The 18,082-nt window shown below is 45.9% G+C and overlaps 1 protein-coding gene across 1 annotated transcript in view; it reads right to left on the bottom strand.

Annotated features, from left to right (window-relative positions):
• c7h8orf76 (chromosome 7 C8orf76 homolog) overlaps positions 1-15,829 on the bottom strand; it is a 42,463-nt gene extending 26,634 nt beyond the window's left edge. Inside the window, 1 exon segment of the mRNA XM_085993680.1 lies at positions 15,155-15,829. Within this exon segment, the coding sequence (XP_085849806.1) occupies positions 15,155-15,274 (120 nt within the window). The 5' untranslated portion in view covers positions 15,275-15,829.
• Between the last annotated feature and the right edge of the window lie 2,253 nt (positions 15,830-18,082).

The raw sequence follows: 18,082 nt of genomic DNA, 5'->3' as shown, positions 1-18,082 counted from the left end.
GGTGACTATCTTATATTGATGGCCTTTAGTTATGCTCTTCCCCACAAGTGGAAACATTCTCTCTGTAGCCACTATCAAAATTTTAGATCACCCCTCAGCCTTCTTTTTTCAAGAGAAAAGAGACCCAGCCTGTTCAGTCTTTCCTGATACGTATACCCTCGCATTTCTGGTATCATCCTTATAAATCTTCTCTGCACCCTCTCCAGTGCCTCTATATCCTTTTTATAATATGGTGACCAGAACTGTACGCAGTACTCCAAGTGTGGTCTAACCAAGGTTCGATACAGGTTTAGCATAACTTCCCTACTTATCAATTCTATCCCTCTAGAAATAAACCCTAGTGCTTGGTTTGCTTTTTTATGGCCTTGCTAACCTGTGTCGCAACTTTTAGTGATTTGTGTATTTGTACTCCGAGATCCCTTTGTTCCTCTACCCCACCTAGACTCGCACCCTCCAAGTAATAAGTGACCTCCCTATTCTTCCTACCAAAATGTAATACCTCACATTTATCTGTGTTGAACTTCATTTGCCAATTATTTGCCCATTCTGCAAGTTTATTAATGTCCTCCTGTAATTTGTTGCAGTCCTCCTCAGTATTGACTATCCCCCCCAATTTGGTATCACCCGCAAATTTAGAAATTGTGTTTTTGATTCCAAAGTCTAAATCGTTAATGTAAATTGTGAACAGCAGTGGTCCCAGCACTGATCCCTGTGGAACACCACTACCCACCTTCTGCCACTGTGAATAGCTACCCTTTACCCCTACTCTCTGCTTTCTGTCCTGAAGCCAGCTAGCTAACCATTCTGCTACTTGTCCCCTAACTCCACATTCTCTGACCATGTTCATCAGTCTATTGTGGGGTACCTTATCGAAGGCTTTTTGAAAATCCAGATAAAATACACCTACTGCACTACCATTGTCTACTCTCTCTGTTACCTCTTCAAAAAATTCATTAAGGTTGGTCAAGCAAGACTTTCCCTTTTGAAATCCATGATGATTATTCATTATTATATTTTTGGTTTCTCGCTGTTCTTCTATTTTCTCCTTTAGTAGGGATTCCATTATTTTTCCTACCACCGACATTAAGCTGACTGGTCTATAATCCCCTGGACATGTTCTATCTCCCTTCTTAAATATAGGTATTACGTTAGCTATCCGCCAGTCCTCTGGCACTACACCTTTTTCTAATGAATTATGAAATATGTGTAGTAATGCCTCTGCTATCTCTTCCCTAGATTCTTTTAAAATGCATGGATGCAATCCATCCGGACCAGGGGTTTTAATCCTCTTTGAGTTTGATTAATTTATTTAATATATTCCCTTTTTTATTTTAAAATGTACTTATCTCATTACTAATCTCATCATCCAATGTCATGTCCATCTGTTCTATTTTCCTGGTAAATACTGAAACAAAATAATTATTTAATATTTCTGCCATCTCTCTATTGTTACCTCCTGTCTATCCCTTAATGGCCCTATTCCCATCCCAGCCTTCCTTTTTTTTTATTGATCTGCCTGTAAAATATTTTACTATTTTGTTTTATGTTCCTTGATAATTTAATTTCATAGTTCCTCTTTGCCTCCCTAATTGCTTTTTTGACTTCTCTCCTAATCTTCTCGTATTCTCTTATCATGCACTCGCCTGCTCTCTATGTACTTAAATCTATGCCTCCTTCTGCATTGTTTTAATGCAGCGAGTTGTTCTGATCTGGAATGTGCTGTGTGAATGAGCGGTGGAAGCAGATTCAACGGTAACATTCAAAAGGGAATTGGATATATACTTGAACAGGAGAAGTTTGCAGGGCTATGGAGAAAGAGCAGGGGAGTGGGACTAATTGGATAATCTCTTTCAAAGAGCCGGCACAGGCTCGAAGGACTGAATGGCCTCCTTCTGTGTTGTATGATTCTACGAACAGCTGAAATGAATAGTGGTCGAGGTCAGGGCACGGGGCTCATTTAGGAAACAACTACTGTCGATGCTATAATAGGTTTGGTATTCTGAAGGCATGAGATCAAAGGGGCCTTCTTCATTCGAACCCATCTTGTGACATTTTATATTCATCACCTAATCCATCTCCTCCAAAATAGCACCAGTGATTAAAAAAAAGCTACTGATCGTCAATCCAAGTCCAATATGTGTGAATAGAATAGGGATCTGTATATTGGAGTTTCTGGAACATTGTAGGTAACCAACACCATAAGTGACAGTCATCCAACAACAACTTGCATTTATATAGCGCCTTTAACATAGTAAAATACCGCAAGGCTTCACAGCAGCAGCACCCTGCACCTAAACTAACTGCTTTCCAAAATTAAAAAAGTTTGCCCACTAAAAACTGACCAGTTATTTGCTTAATTTTCCCACAAAAAACAAGATCTATTACCATGAAATTTGTTTCATTCTGCTTTTCTCCACTCTTTTTTTAAAAAACCCTAAACCACTCTCCAATCAACAAGAGCAGAGAACGTACAAGTAGGCCTAGAAACATAGAAAAATAGGAGCAGGAGTCGGCCATTCGAGCCTGCTCCACCGTTCAATATGGTCATGGCTGATCCTCTATCTCAATACCATATTCCCGCTCTCTCCCCATACCCCTTGATGCCTTTTGTGTCCAGAAATCTATCTCCTTCTTAAATATATTCAGTGACTTGGCCTCCACAGCCTTCTGTGGTAGAGAATTCCACAGGTTCACCACCCTCTGAGTGAAGAAATTTCCCCTCATCTCAGTCCTAAATGTCCTACCCCGTATCCTGAGACAGTGACCCCTCGTTCTAGACCCCCCAGCCAGGGGAAACATCCTCCCTGCATCCAGTCTGTCTAGCTCTGTCAGAATTTTATACGTTTCAATGAGATCCCCTCTCATTCTTCTAAACTCTAGTGAATACAGGCCTAGTCGACCTAATCTCTCCTCATACGACAGTCCTGCCATCCCAGGAATCAGTCTGGTGAACCTTCGCTGCACTCCCTCTATGGCAAGTATATCCTTTCTTAGGTAAGGAGACCAAAACTGCACACACTACTCCAGGTGTGGTCTCATCAAGGCCTTGTATAACTGTAGTAAGACATCCTTGCTCATGTACTCAAATCCTCTTGCAATGAAGGCCAACATACCATTTGCCTTCCTAACTGCTTGCTGCACCTGCATGTTTGCTTTCAGTGACTGGTGTACAAGGACACCCAGGTCCCTTTGTACATCAACATTTCCCAATTTATCACAATTTAAATAATACTCTGCCTTTCTGTTTTTTCTACCGAAGTGGATAACTTCACATTTATCCACATTATATTGCATCTGCCATGTATTTGCCCACTCACTCAACTTGTCTAAATCGTCTTGAAGCCTCTTTGCATCCTCCTCACAACCCCACCTAGTTTTGTGTCGTCAGCAAACTTGGAAATATTACATTTGGTTACCTCATCCAAATCATGGCAAACATTCAAAGACCACATGGATGAACTACAGAATTTGTTCATCCCAGTTTGGCATAAAAATAAAACGAAAAAGGTGACTCAACCGTGGCTAACAAAGGAAATTAGGGATAGCATAAGATCCAAGGAGAGGACATATAAATTGGCCAGAAAAAGCAGTAAACCTGAGGATTGGGAGCAGTTTAGGATTCAACAAAGGAGGACAAAGGGATTAATTAAGAAAGGGAAAATAGAATATGAGAGTAAGCTTGCTGGGAACATAAAAACTGACTGTAAAAGCTTTTATAGATATGTGAAGAGAAAAAGATTGGTGAAGTCAAGCGTAGGTCCCTTGCAGTCAGAATCAGGGGAATTTATAATGGGAACAAAGAAATGGCAGACCAATAAATACATATTTTGGTTCTGTCTTCACAAAGGAGGACACAAATAACCTCCCAGAGATGTCGGGGAACATAGGGTCTGATGAAAGGGAGGAACTGAAAGAAATCAGTATTTGTAGGGAAATGGTGTTAGGGAAATTGATGGGATTGAAGGCCGATAAATCCCCAGGGCCTGATAATCTACATCCTAGGGTACTTAAGGAAGTGGCCCTAGATGCATTGCTGATCATCTTCCAACATTCGATGGAATCTGGAACAGTACCCATGGATTGGAGGGTAGCTAATGTTATCCCACTATTCAAAAAAGGTGGTAGAGAGAAAACGGGGAATTACAGACCGGTAAGCCTGACATCGGTAGTGGGGAAAATGCTAGAGTCCATTATAAAAGATGCAATAGCAGAGCACTTGAAAAACAGTGACAGGATCGGACAAAGTCAACATGGATTTACAAAAGGTAAATCGTGCTTGACTAATCTACTGGAATTTTTTGAGGATGTAACTACTGTAGTAAAATAGATAAGGGAGAACCAGTGGATGTGGTGTATTTGGACTTTCAGAAAGCTTTCGATAAAGTCCCGCATAAGAGATTAGCGTGTAAAGTTAAGGCACATAGGATTGGGGGCAAGGTATTGACTTGGATAGAGAACTGGTTGGCAGACAGAGAGCAAAGAGTTGGAATAAACGGATCTTTTTCCGAGTGGCAGGCAGTGACTAGTGGGGTACCGCAGGGATCAGTCCTTGGACCCCAGCTATTCACAATATATATTAATGATCTAGAAAAGGGAACTAGATGTAATATCTCCAAATTTGCAGATGACACAAAGCTGGGTGGGCATGTGTGCTGTGAGGAGGATGCCTAGAAACTCCAGGATGATTTGGACAGGTTGGGTGATTGGGCAAAAGCATGGCAGATGCAAAATAACGTGGATAAATGTGAAGTTATCCACTTTGGTGGCAAAAACAGGAAGGCAGATTATTATCTGAATGGCAATAGATTGGGAGAAGGGGAAGTGCAACGAGACCTGGGTGTCCTTGTGCACCAGTCGCTGAAGGTAAGCATGCAAGTGCAGCAGGCGGTTAAGAAGGCAAATGGTATGTTGGCCTTCGTAGCGAGAGGGTTTGAGTACAGGAACAAGGATGTCTTGCTGCAGTTATACAGGGCCTTGGTGAGACCACATCTTGAGTATTGTGTGCAGTTTTGGTCGCCTTATCTGAGGAAGGATGTTCTTGCCATGGAAGGAGTTCAGCGAAGATTCACCAGGCTGATACCTGGGATGGCAGTGTAGTGGCGCTTCTTAGTTTCCAAACAGGCAGCCACTGAGCTGTGGGGCTTTTAACGAGTAGACGCGTGTCGAAATAAAACGTTCCCAAACGTAGCTTTGTCTTTTAAACTGTTTACTATAACACTTTACGAACAGAATTACAAAGCAAACACGTATAAACGAACACGGTCAAAAACTGTATTGCTCCAAACCTCACAACTTCTGCCTCCTTCAGCCACGTGGAGTTTAAACTGTAAAATGGCTGCATACCATGTGTGGCTTAAGGACTGTACCATTGTGGCAAGAATGAAGGGGGTGTCTCGGACTATACTACTGGAGCAAGAAAATAGGGGGTTTCTTAATGCAATAAGTCAATCAGGTAAATTAACTGTATTATGCTATTTAACCAATATTTTAAAGTATTTTCTTAAGCTTTTATGGCTCTTACATTCCGGCCCCTAATTGACTAGGCACATGAAGCGTATCAATTACTCAAACATTAAGAGTCATAAACTAATGAGTTCAACATATTTACAATATAAGTGTCCACTTTTTTCGTTCAGGAGCTTTTCACGCTGCTTCTTGTAGCAGGCAGAGCTTTGTGATCGGTCTTTCCAGGGTACTGGTCTTGGTTTGCAAACAAACGCGACGAACGACGCCTCTGGAGTCTGGCATGGTCTTAATTATTTTTCCCATCAACCAAGAATTTCTAGGGGCTGAATCATCCACGATTAAGACAATGTCTCCGACAATGAAGTTCCTCTTTATTTTGGACCATTTTTGACGCTCCTGTAGCAGAGGTAAGTATTCTCTTGTCCATCTGGTCCAGGAAAGGTCTGACATATACTGAACTTGCCTCCACTTCCGACGGGCATACAGATCTTCCTTTTTGAAGACCCCCGGGGGCATGGCTGGCTGTGTTTTCAACAACAACAGGTGGTTCGGAGTCAGGGCTTCGAGGTCATTGGGATCATCTGATGTCTTAGTTATCGGTCGGTCATTAATGATGGCTTCGACCTCGCACAGAACGGTTTGGAGTCCCTCGTCGTCGAGCGCTTGCTGCTTCAGTACAGAACTGAGTAGTTTTCTTACGGTGCGTATCTGTCTTTCCCAGACACCTCCATGGTGGGATGCAGCCGGAGGATTGAAGATCCACTTAATTCCGGTTTGCATCATGGCTTCCTGTATTTTAAGCCGATTCCAACCTTCAATAGCTTCCCGTAGTTCTCTCTCCGCTCCGACGAAATTAGTGCCATTATCAGAACGCATAATGGACACCTGACCTCTTCTACAGACAAAGCGCCGCAAGGCGTTAATACAGGAATCAGTGTCAAGCGTGTGCCACCTCAATATGAACTGCTCTGATGGTCAAACAAGTGAAAAGCACACCATATCTCTTGACAAGGCTCCGTCCTCGCTTTACCTCGAAAGACCCAAAATAGTCCACCCCTACGTTTGTAAATGGGGGCTTGTCTGGTAACAAACGGTCTTCAGGCAGGTCTGCCATTTTCTGCTCCCCAGCTCTAGCATGTAACCGTCTGCAAACAATGCATTCAGAGAGTATTTTTCTTATTACAGAATTAGCTCCTGGAATCCAGTATCTTTGTCTTAGCTTCGCAAGCACGTGATTCCTCCCACTGTGTCCAATACTCTGGTGTATATGCTGAAGAATGAGAGTAGCAACCCGGAGGTCCTTAGAAAGGATAGCAGGATGCTTGGCCTCCTCTGGCATAGCAGATTTGTTTAGTCTCCCTCCCACCCTCAGTACTCCATCTTGCAGTGTAGGATCCAGCTTGTAGTTATGACTACCTTTCTTGATTGGAGTATTTCGCTGTAAAGCTTCGATTTCTTCTGGGTATCTTTGTCTTTGACTGAAGCAAACTATCTCCATCTCAGCCTTGGCCAAATCCTCCACGGTCAATGAATTCTTACCCAATGTGGTCTTGTGCTGATGCATATACTGCTGTAGAAGCATTCTCTGCTTATCGGGGTTACTTTCAGACTGACTGATAGTAGCTCGGTACTCTTTTCTCTTACCGCTCAGGTGTAGCAGCAACTCTTTCAACCTTAGAAACCATGCAACTGCTTTCCTCAACTGGTGCCATCCTGAGAAATGGTTAACAAGCTTGTTCACTGTGTCAAAGTTCTCTTTCGTAGTTATGAGATTTACTGTGACTGATCTCTTGACTTCGACGTCGTCTTCAGCAATCTGACTTGGCATATCTGGTCTTTCTGGCCATGATCTCTCGGTTTCCAGCAGATAACTTGGGCCTTGTATCCAAGTTTCACTCCTCATGAAGTTTTCAGCCTTCGATCCCCGTGAGGCTTGATCTGCTGGGTTTAATGAGGTGTTTACATACCTCCATTGAGATGGTTGTGTAGCTTCTCTAATGGATGAGATTCTGTTTGCTACGAAGGTCTTGAAGCGTATCTTCTCATTCTCTATATACTTCAGCACCGTCGTGCTATCCGTCCAGAAGACAGATTCTTCTAGTGGGAGCTGTAACTCTTTCCGCATCGCCTAGTCAACTTTAACTGCAACAACCGCTGCCGTCAACTCCAGTCTCGGGATGGTGACCTGCTTCAGCGGAGCCACCCTGGATTTCCCCATGAGGAAGGCACAATGTTTCTGGCCCTGTTGATTTGTCAGCAAGAGGTAAGTAGCCGTGCCATAGCCGTCCTCACTGGCGTCCGAGAAATGATGTAGTTGAGCCGTCTTTGTAACTCCAAAACTCACGGGCTTGATGCATCTACTGACGTTGAAGCTAGAAAGTTGTTGCAAATCTGTCAACCATCTGTGCCATCTCTGAGCTTGACCTTCTGGGATATCTTCATCCCATCCTCTCTTGTCTCTACACAGCTCTCGTAGCATCAGCTTCACCGGCAGAATGAGTGGTGCCAGGAATCCAAGAGGGTCGTAGATGGAACTGACCACGGAGAGAATCCCTCGTCTTGTGGATGGTCTTTCGTTCACCATTATCCTGAAGTTGAACGTGTCTGACTCAATGCACCATTGTACACCAAGAGCTCTCTCGATAGGAAGGACATCGTGGCTCAGGTCCAGATCTTTGACTTCAGTGGCTCTTTCCTTTTCTGGGATAGAAGCTAGAACTGCTCTGCTGTTGCTTATCCACTTAGTCAGATGGAATCCTCCATTCGAACACAGAGTTCTAAGGTCTCTTGACAGTGCGATGGCATCGTCTTCTGTTGACACGGACTTCAGACAGTCATCGACATAAAAGTTTCTGAAGATTGTCTCCACAGCCTCGGATGGTGCTTTGCCTTTGCCATCTTCTGCAGTTTTTCTGAGAGCGTAGCTTGCACAGCTGGGAGATGATGTGGCTCCGAACAAGTGTACGGCCATTCTACATTCCACCATCGCTTGACTGACGTCGCCATCTGGCCACCAAAGGAAACGCAGAAGATCAGCCTCTTCATCAGGGATTCTGACTTGGTAGAACATTGATTCTATGTCTGCCATCATGGCAACGAGCTCTTGTCTAAACCTAGTCAAGACGCCAATGAGGGTATTAGTAAGATCAGGACCTTGAAGCAGCTGGTCATTCAGTGAAGTTCCTCTGACTGAGGCGGCGCAGTCAAACACTACACGGATCTTTTTCTTCTTTGGGTGATACACACCGTGATGAGGAATGTACCAGACCCTTCCATCGTCTCTGTTCAACTGTTCCTCGGGCACTTTTACAGCATAGCCTTTCGCTATGATGTTTCTCATGAAGCCTTTGTAGTCTTCGTGAAAGTCGGGGTTCTTGTTCAGCTTTCTCTTTAGACTGATGGCGTGTCGCTCTGCTATGCAGCGATTGTTCGGCATCTTCGCGGTCTGTCTTCTCAGTGGCAAACCAATGTGATAGTGGCCATCAATGAACTGTGTAGACCTTGTCATCAAATCCATGAACTGATGGTCTTCTTGTGACATCTCTGTCTTTTCCTCACAGCTGCGTTCTGAAAAGTCTGCGTTGAACTGCTGTATTAACAGCTCTTCAATGCTTGCGATAGAGATGCGATTAACTGTGACATTTTGTCGTTCCTCCTTGTTCGACTTGTTGCCATCATCTCTCCTTACCGGTCCATTGACTACCCATCCAAGGGCTGTCCTGACGGCGTAGGGTCCGTCATCCTTGCTGTTTATCACCTGCCATGGCTCCATAGTTTTGTAGGCATTGGTTCCAATTAATAGGCCAATTTCTGCTTCAATGTATGGGAGACGCACCTTTTCTAGGTAAGGCCATCTATCCACATCCTTCTGCAGGGCTAAGTTCCCTATTCGAACAGGAATCTCCCTCTGTGTGAAAACATTAGGCAGGTCTATGAAGTCCTTCTCTTCAAGTCCACACACTAAGTCTGACAGGATATAACTTTGCATTGACTTCTCATGACCCATGGTGCGTAATAGGATTTCTGTTCTTCTGCCTCTAACGTTCAGCTGTCACATGAGTGATTCTGTGCAGAACGTTGCTGAACTACCTGGATCCATGAAGGCGTTAAGTCTCCACAAGCTTCTCGCTCCTCTTAGACTTGATCTTTACTGGTACGATGACAAGAATACAATCACTGTCACCGGCCCCAGTGAGTCCACAAGTCTCTGGTTCTAGCGACACCAGAGCACTTGAAACAACCTTCTAGTCGGTATTGTTTTCTTCACTCTTCTTAGAGACTTGTTCTTCTTTATGGATATGCAGCAGACTGGGATGTTTCCGAGTGCACTCTCTGCATGTTGTTCTGTGCTTACAGTTTCTACTCAGGTGCCCCTGAGACATCCAAAACATAGGCCGTTGTACTTCAGGAATTCGATTCTGTCCTTATGTGGCTGTGCTTTGATGTCGCTGCAGAAATCCAATGTATGATTCTTCTGGCAGAATAAGCATGGCTTCTGAAAGGCATTAGCAGGAGTCACTGTGCTGCTCTTTTTGGGAGATGAGTTCTGGGGCCTTTCTTCCTCGGCCTGAGTGACGATAGTTGCAAAGCTGCTTCCCCTGGAACCACCTTTCCTGAGAGTCTTTGATTCAACAGGCTTGGCTTTCACTCTTCCATCGGTGGTCGGGCTGGCGTCCTGGATGTTTCCAAACAATGGGTCCCTAGCAATTTTAGCCTGTTTGTCTATGAAATTCACTAAGTCTGCAAACCTGGCTCTACTTTTCCATCTCTCCATTATCTCAAAGGCTGTTCTTCTCCATTGTTCTCTCATCCTGTAAGGAAGCTTAGAGATGGTGATTCTCATAGTCGTAGGATTGTCCATCTCTTCCATGAATTCAACATCCTCCATGGTGTTGCGACATCCTATGAGGAAAAGAACATATGCGTTCAATGCCTCTCCGTCCTCCGATCTGATCTGTGGCCACTTGGTAGCCTTTTCAATATATGCAGTGGCTATCTTCAGCTCGTTACCATAGTGCTCCTGCAGCAACTTCCTGGCTTCTATGTATCCCCGGTCCGGTCTCATGTGTTCACAGCTTCTGACCAGGTCTTGTGGTTTGCCACTGGTGTACTGTCCCAGGTAGTACAACTTATCACTGCTGCTCTCTGTTTTGGAGTCAATGGCTTGTTCAAAGGATCTGATGAAGGGCTTATACTTGAGTGGGTCGCCTTGGAACACTGGTATGTCTCTTTGAGGGAGTCGAAACAGATTCTGTTGTTTTACAAGCATCTCTGTAATTTCGTTCTGACGTTGCATCACTCGGTATAGGCTTCTCCCTGTGTCTTCAGGCCTCTGGTGGTCATCAGCAGGGTCTAGTCTAGACCGTCTGACGTCTGGGGTAGCATCACGTGCTCCTGTTAGTGGAGAGGCCACTCTTCCACGCTGTAATGCCAGGGGATTGCCTTCGGACTCTCTTGTAACTCTTGAAGGTGCCCTGGATCCAACTCTGTGACAACATTGACTGGCAGTATTCGCTCCCGCCGTCCCGTGAGCCTTCATAATCTTCATACGCACTCAACCTGGCGTCTGAGACCGCGATAGCTGTTTTTATCTCCAGCTGTTCTTTCTTTGCCTGCACCTGGGCCTGTTGGGCCTGCAGTTGGGCCTGTTGGGCCTGCAGTTGGGCCTCTTCCCGTTCAAGAGCTTGCTTCTCCGCTAAAGATGCTGCGCGCGCCATCAACGCCGCCCGTTCAACCTCCTCTCTCATGCGTCGCGACGAGCTTGTGGTAGAAGCGACTGACCTGCGTCCAGAAACAGAGCTACCTTCTTTTCGATTTTTGCTCGGTCTGGCGGAAGTCTCTGAAATGCTATCGTCTGGTCCGACTTCATCGTCAACTTTATCTTTCTCTGCTGTATCAGCATCTTGACGAATCTTTAACATCCACTGTTCTGTGGCCTTGATATAGTCCTTAATGCTGGTTGATTTAAGATCAAACCAGTTGTGCTGATCAGCGTTTCCCTCTTCTTCAGACAGAAGTGCTAATACATCTTCATTGAGTACATTAAATTCTTCATGCAGCTTGGAGAAATCGTAATACATTGGCCTAGAAATTGAGTGCCCTTAGCGCCGATTTTGCGGCGCTAGAGGGCCTAGCGCTGCATTTGGCGCCGGCGCCGAAATTGCCTGGGGCCCTTACGCCGCGGTAGACCGGTAGCGCTGCGCCGGCACCGATGACGTCATCGGTGTGCGCAGCGTCCCGGTTGCCATGCCGACGGGCCCCAGCGCCGAAATTCAGTTGCGGCCGCCTCGCCCGTGGCAGCCGCAACTAAGACTCTGGCAACCGAGTCTTCCCCGAGTTAGCGCCGGCGCATTAAGGTCGCGCGGCGGCCGGCCGCTTTCCCGTCGGCTGCCTGCCCGCACCTCCCTCCCCGGACTCCTCCACCCCCCCCCCGCGGAACAGATGCGTCTGGCCTGCAAGCCCGGCACTTGTCCGAGGTGCCGGGCTCATTTTTTCAATAATTGAACGGACAGCGGGCGGGTGCAGGCAGCTCCTCCTTAACTGAAGGAGGAGGCCTGCACTTCCCCAGCCTGCCGCACCGCATCGGGTGCCGCAGCGCCGGATTAGCGCCGCAATTCGGCACTCAGCGCCCATTGGGAGGCGCTCACGCCCGCCAGTAGCGCCGGCAGCCGTCTGGGCGCGGCGCTACTGAATTTTTGGCGCGCGCAAGGGAATTAGCGCCGGCGCTAAATTTCCGGCGCTAAAGCCCTGGCGCGGCGTCAACTCAATTTCTAGGCCATTATGTCTTCAGCTTTCTTAATATTAGCATTATCTTCCATGAGACGATCAATTATCTTCATTTTTCCAGTTATCTGAGCTAATTTAGCCTTCCTTGCACCTATGCTTCTATGTAACTTCTCTTCCATTGCCTTTGGGGGGAGCTTTATTTCCCTCTTTTGGCCAGCAATCCTTCTGGCTGGGGGAAGCTCCTGGCTCCGTAAGGCCTCGGCCATTTTACCCGCAGCTCTTATTTAGCTTCTCAATAGAATGAACAAAGCAAGTAACAGTCACTGTACCTTCGCTTTCTTATATTGTCGTCTGGCTCCGTGACCATTCGTGTATACGTTCGCCGACGATTCCGTCCTTTCCTTCTTAGGGAGCAAGTTTTTGACTAATGTAGTGGCGCTTCTTAGTTTCCAAACAGGCAGCCACTGAGCTGTGGGGCTTTTAACAACGAGTAGACGCGTGTCGAAATAAAACGTTCCCAAACGTAGCTTTGTCTTTTAAACTGTTTACTATAACACTTTACGAACAGAATTACAAAGCAAACACGTATAAACGAACACGGTCAAAAACTGTATTGCTCCAAACCTCACAACTTCTGCCTCCTTCAGCCACGTGGAGTTTAAACTGTAAAATGGCTGCATACCATGTGTGGCTTAAGGACTGTACCATTGTGGCAAGAATGAAGGGGGTGTCTCGGACTATACTACTGGAGCAAGAAAATAGGGGGTTTCTTAATGCAATAAGTCAATCAGGTAAATTAACTATTATGCTATTTAACCAATATTTTAAAGTATTTTCTTAAGCTTTTATGGCTCTTACAGGCAGGAATGACGTATGAGGAGAGATTGGGCTTGTACTCGCTGGAGTTTAGAAGAATGAGAGGGGATCTCATTGAAACTTATAAAATTCTGACAGGACTGGACAGACTAGATGCAGGAAGGATGTTCCCGATGGTCGGGGAGTCCAGAACCAGGGGTCACAGTCTAAGGATAAGGGGTAGGCCATTTAGGACAGAAATGAGGAGGAATTTCTTCACCCAGAGAGTGGTGAACCTGTGGAATTCTCTACCACAGAAGGCAGTAGAGGCCAATACATTAAATATATTCAAGAAGGAGTTGGATATATTTCTTAAGGCTAAAGGGAATCAAGGGGTATGGGGAGAAAGCAGGGACCGGGTACTGAATTTGGATGATCAGCCATGATTGCATTGAATGGCGGAGCAGGCTCAAGGGGCCGAATGGCCCACTCCTGCTCCTATCTTCTAGTTTCTATGTATCATTGATATATATTGTGAATAGCTGGGGCCCAAGCACTGATCCCTGCGGTACCCCACTAGTCACCGCCTGTCACCCCGAAAAAGACCCATTTATTCCTACTCTGTTTCCTGTCTGTTAACCAATTTTCAATCCATGCCAGTATATTACCCCCAATCCCATGTGCTTTAATTTTGCACACTAACCTCTTATGTGGGACTTTAACAAAGTCCTTCTGAAAATCCAAATACACATCCACTGGTTCTCCTTTATCTATTCTACCAGTTACATCCTGTTCTCATCTTTCTCACAATGGCTCACAATGTTTACTTATACCCATGGCTATTTCCTTGATCTTTCCATTATGCGAGGCCTCAAACCTTCCAAGGTTTCAGTCATCAATGAGGCCGTCTCAGATAACTTGCCCCCTTCCATCCCATCTCCCTTGCCCACGAACCTCACCCTTTGCCCCAGTTCCTTCACCAATAAACTCTAACACCCTCCCCTCTGATGCTCCCCCAGTATAGTTCCCACCTCCACCCCCGAAATCTGCGGGACAACAGATTCAGAGGGCACTTGCCGCTGACTGGTTGTTTCACAGGAGCGTTATCAAACAAAATTTGACCACCGAGCCACATAAAGATATATTAGGACAGGTGACCAAACGCTTGGCCAAAGAGGTAGATTTTACAGGAGCATCTTAAAAAGGAGGTAGAGAGGCGGAGAGGTTTAGGGAGGGAATTCCAGAGCGGAGGGCCTCGACAGCTGAAGGCATGGCCGCCAATGGTGGAGCGATGAAAATCGGGGATGCGCAAGAGGCCAAAATTGGAGGAGCGCAGAGATCTCTGAGGGGTGTAGAGCTGGAGGTATCGTCATAGAGCCATAACAGCTCAGAAGGAGGCCAATCGGCCCCTCGAGCCTGCTCCACCATTCAATAAGATCATGGCTGATCTGATCCTAACCTCAAATCTTCTATCACTCTCCATCCACCCGAACCCATGTGATCTCCCGGGAGAGGCAAAAAACCAGATAAAAAACCCAATGATGACCAATTTGGGAGAAAAAAATCTGGGAAATTCCTCTCCGACCCATCTAGGCGATCAAAACTCGTCCAGGAGATCACTTTGTCCCTATATTTTCTACAGTACTTACCTTCTGTAAAGGCGATCTCCACCCCAGCCAGGAACAGGAATAAAACCATCTCCTGAAATCTAACACAGAATTAGAACACAGTAGGAGCAGAACCAGGCTATACAGTCTCCCCTATCGCCGAAGTGCCTATACAGTCTCCCCTATCGTGCTCGAATGGATAGCAGTGCACTGAGACCTGAAATGCCATGTTTGATGGGGAGGACACAGGACTTCTTTCCCCCTCTCCCTTTGCAAACAGTGTCATCACAAATAACAAAGCAAGTGAGGCTGAGGATTTGGCCCAGGGATGGTTCAGGGATTGAACACATTTTTGGGGAATGTCATTACTTTGATCATTAATACACACACACACGAGTTATTTCACCGCGGTGGCATGCATTTGGTTTGATCGCCTGGAAGATCTGGGTGTCCGCGACTGACGACCCAGCCGAGCGGCCTTTACCTGCTGTCTGACCAGAGTTTGTGTAAGCTCACTGTGGGCAACACACCTACACAACAAAACAGAACAAACCTCTCACCTCCGGCTCGCAGAATTTGGCTTTGTAGGAACCCAGCTTGATCCCCGGCGCCGTCTTTCTTTCCCGAAACTCCTCGAAGACGGAATCGTCAAACTCACACCCCAAACCCTCCATCTTCATCACCTACCAGCCCAGTTGCACCGAGCAGCCAGTCCCCCGGAGCACAACGCAGCAGCACAACAGTTCCAATCCTTCCCACTCCCTGTGCCAGCACAGCCTCCTTCTTGCCTGATTAATCCAATTCGGGTTGAGTTCAGTTTGTAGTGTGTGCCAAACCTTGAAGACTCCAGGAATTAAAGATTGTGTCAGCCTTGGCGCACTCTATCTCTCTGAGTCAGAAAGGATTTGGTGGGTTCAAATCCCACTCCCTAGAGACTTTGAGCACATAACCTAGGCTGACACTCCCAAGGGAGCGCTACACTGTCGGAGGCGCCGCCTTTCCAAGAAGCCGTTAAACCCAAGACGCTGTCTGCCGCTCTCTCTCAGGTAAAAGATCCAGCGATACTACTTCGAAGAAGAGCAGGGGGGGAGTTCTCCCCGGTGTCCTGGCCAATATTTATCCCCCAACCAACCTCAGGGGAAAAAAAACAGATTATCTGGTCGTTATCACATTTGTGGGTGCTTGCTGTGTGCAAATTGGCTGTCACGTTTCCTAGATTACAACAGTGACTATACTTCAAAAGTACTTCATTGTCTGTAACGTGCTTTGGGACGTCCTGAGGTGGTGAAAGGCGCTTGTATAAATGCAAGTCTTTCTTTCTATTAATTTCCTGGACACAGCTGTGAGCAATCCAGGAGAAAAATCACAGGGTCGTAAAAAAACATTGTGTGGTTCCCCCCCCCCCCCATTTTTCTTTGAGCACTTTTGTTTATTAGTTATTAAAATATTGGAGATGGCGGCGCGGCGGTTGGAGGCGGGAGGTCATGTGAGGAAACCTCCAGAAGTATATCAAACCAGAGTTGTCGATCCTAGTTTAATGTTAAGCATAATGCAAAAACAGCCAACTGGGGCTCATTAAGAGTGGCGACCATTAAAAAATGAAACCTGGTAATAGGCCCGTGGAGACAAAAAGCAGCTGAGATTAGGTGTGAAGTGTACTGGCAGGTAAGAGACAGCTGTTCTCCACGGGCCTATTACCATCTTGTCTGGCTTCGAATACCTTTTATTGTCTCTTTTACTTCTTTTGTTCGATCGCAGTCTTGCCTTCGATCTATTTTCTTTTCTTTCCAGTTTTGAAGAAGGGTTTCGACCCGAAACGTCAACTCAAATTTCTCTCCACGGATGTTGCCTCACCTGCTGAGTTTTTCCAGCATTTTCTGTTGCTCTCATCCTCATTTGATTTGAAATTGGTTGTTAATGTACCAGATCCTGAATTACAGCAAGTCCCCCTTTATTCATGTTGTCCTGGAGTCAGCTATAATAATTGATGTGACAGTGAGTCTTTCATGCCTGGGGCATGATGGCAAGGTCAAAGGGCATGTTTCAGGAACACATATCTGCAATTCCCTCAGTTTCCCTACATTAAATATGGAGGCCCTTGTGGGGAAGTTAGGTTTTAAGGAGCACCATAAAGGAGGAGTGTGAAGTAGAGAGGCGGAGAGGTTTACGGATAGAATTCCAGAGCTTAGGGCCCAGGCAGCTAAAGGCACGGCCGCCAATGTTGGGGCCAAGGAAATGGGGGATGTGTAAGAGACCAGAATTGGAGGAACGCAGAGTTCTCGGAAGGTGGCAAGGCTGCAGGGGGCTAGGGAGATAGGAAGGGGCAAGGCAATGGAGGGATCTGAACACAAGTCGTTTAATTGGGGCAGTGTTGAATATTAGTGCCATGGAATGGGGATAGCTGTGGATTTGAATCTCATTCCTTTTAGATGCTAGTCTGAGCCATATTGATGGCACTTAGCAGAAGCTCCATCACCTTCCAGTAAGGGAGCGTTGTACCTGGAGATCTCTAGCACTTTCCTGGTGAGCTCCAGGGGCATTGCCACGCACCTGCTCCCTCAGCTTTAAGTCAGGTCAAGTGGACAAAGAGGTCATAAAAATATAAAACAAAAAAAGAGGAATATAATTATATATCAGTTTGAGTATGCAAACTTCTAGATGTTCCCTTAATATAAATGAGTCAATGTTTCAATTAAGCAGTTGGTTATAACCACCTATCGAAGCAACTATGGTTAGACAGTAAAGTTCCATCGTGATGACCGTCCATGACTTGGCTGAATGGCTTCATCTGCTGCTGAAATTTCATCCGTGCTTTTGTTACTGTTAAATCCGTGAATCTTGATGTATGGTGTCCTTCAAGAAATAGACAGGGACTGCAGAGGAACAATCAACAGGTGTTTACTGGATGAGGGTTACTCTAAAACTAACAGTACAGATCCCTACTCAGGGTTTATATACAGGTGTGGTCACTGCCGGTACTACAGTATACAGGAGCTGTCAAAAAGTAGTTCTCCCCTTAAAGGTACATACACTACAATTCCTCCCCTTTTAGATTAACAGTACCATAACATTTTTAACAATTAACACTTTTAACATGCAACATTAACTGAAAATAGTCCATTTATAAATTCAGTCTTTGGGGCGGCTTCCTGATCCTTTCTGGATAGCGCCTTTCCTGAGTGTCTTGCCCTTGGTGCGGAGGCGATTCTGGCCCCCTGTCGTCGGTTGGTTCATCAGCTTCCGATGCTACTGTTTCTGGGGTAGATGCTACCTGTATATCGGGTTCATCACCAGGTACGCGAGACATGGGGTTGACTCGTTCCTGTGACTCTAGGATCTGGTCGACATGGCGTCTCACAATGTTCTCCCCAACATCCACTGTGTACATTAGTGGCCCCAGCCGTTTGCATATCGTTCCTGGTTGCCATTTCTCTGTTCGGTAGTCGCGGGCCAAGACTGGTTGCCCGACATTGAAGCTCCTTGTCGGC

The sequence above is a fragment of the Somniosus microcephalus genome, chromosome 7, assembly GCF_052327205.1.
Source record: "Somniosus microcephalus isolate GS21.2 chromosome 7, FLI_Smic_1.0, whole genome shotgun sequence".
Lineage (NCBI taxonomy): Eukaryota > Metazoa > Chordata > Chondrichthyes > Squaliformes > Somniosidae > Somniosus > Somniosus microcephalus.
The sequence above is the reverse complement of the archived record's forward strand: the minus strand, read 5'-3'. Positions and strand labels throughout refer to the sequence as shown.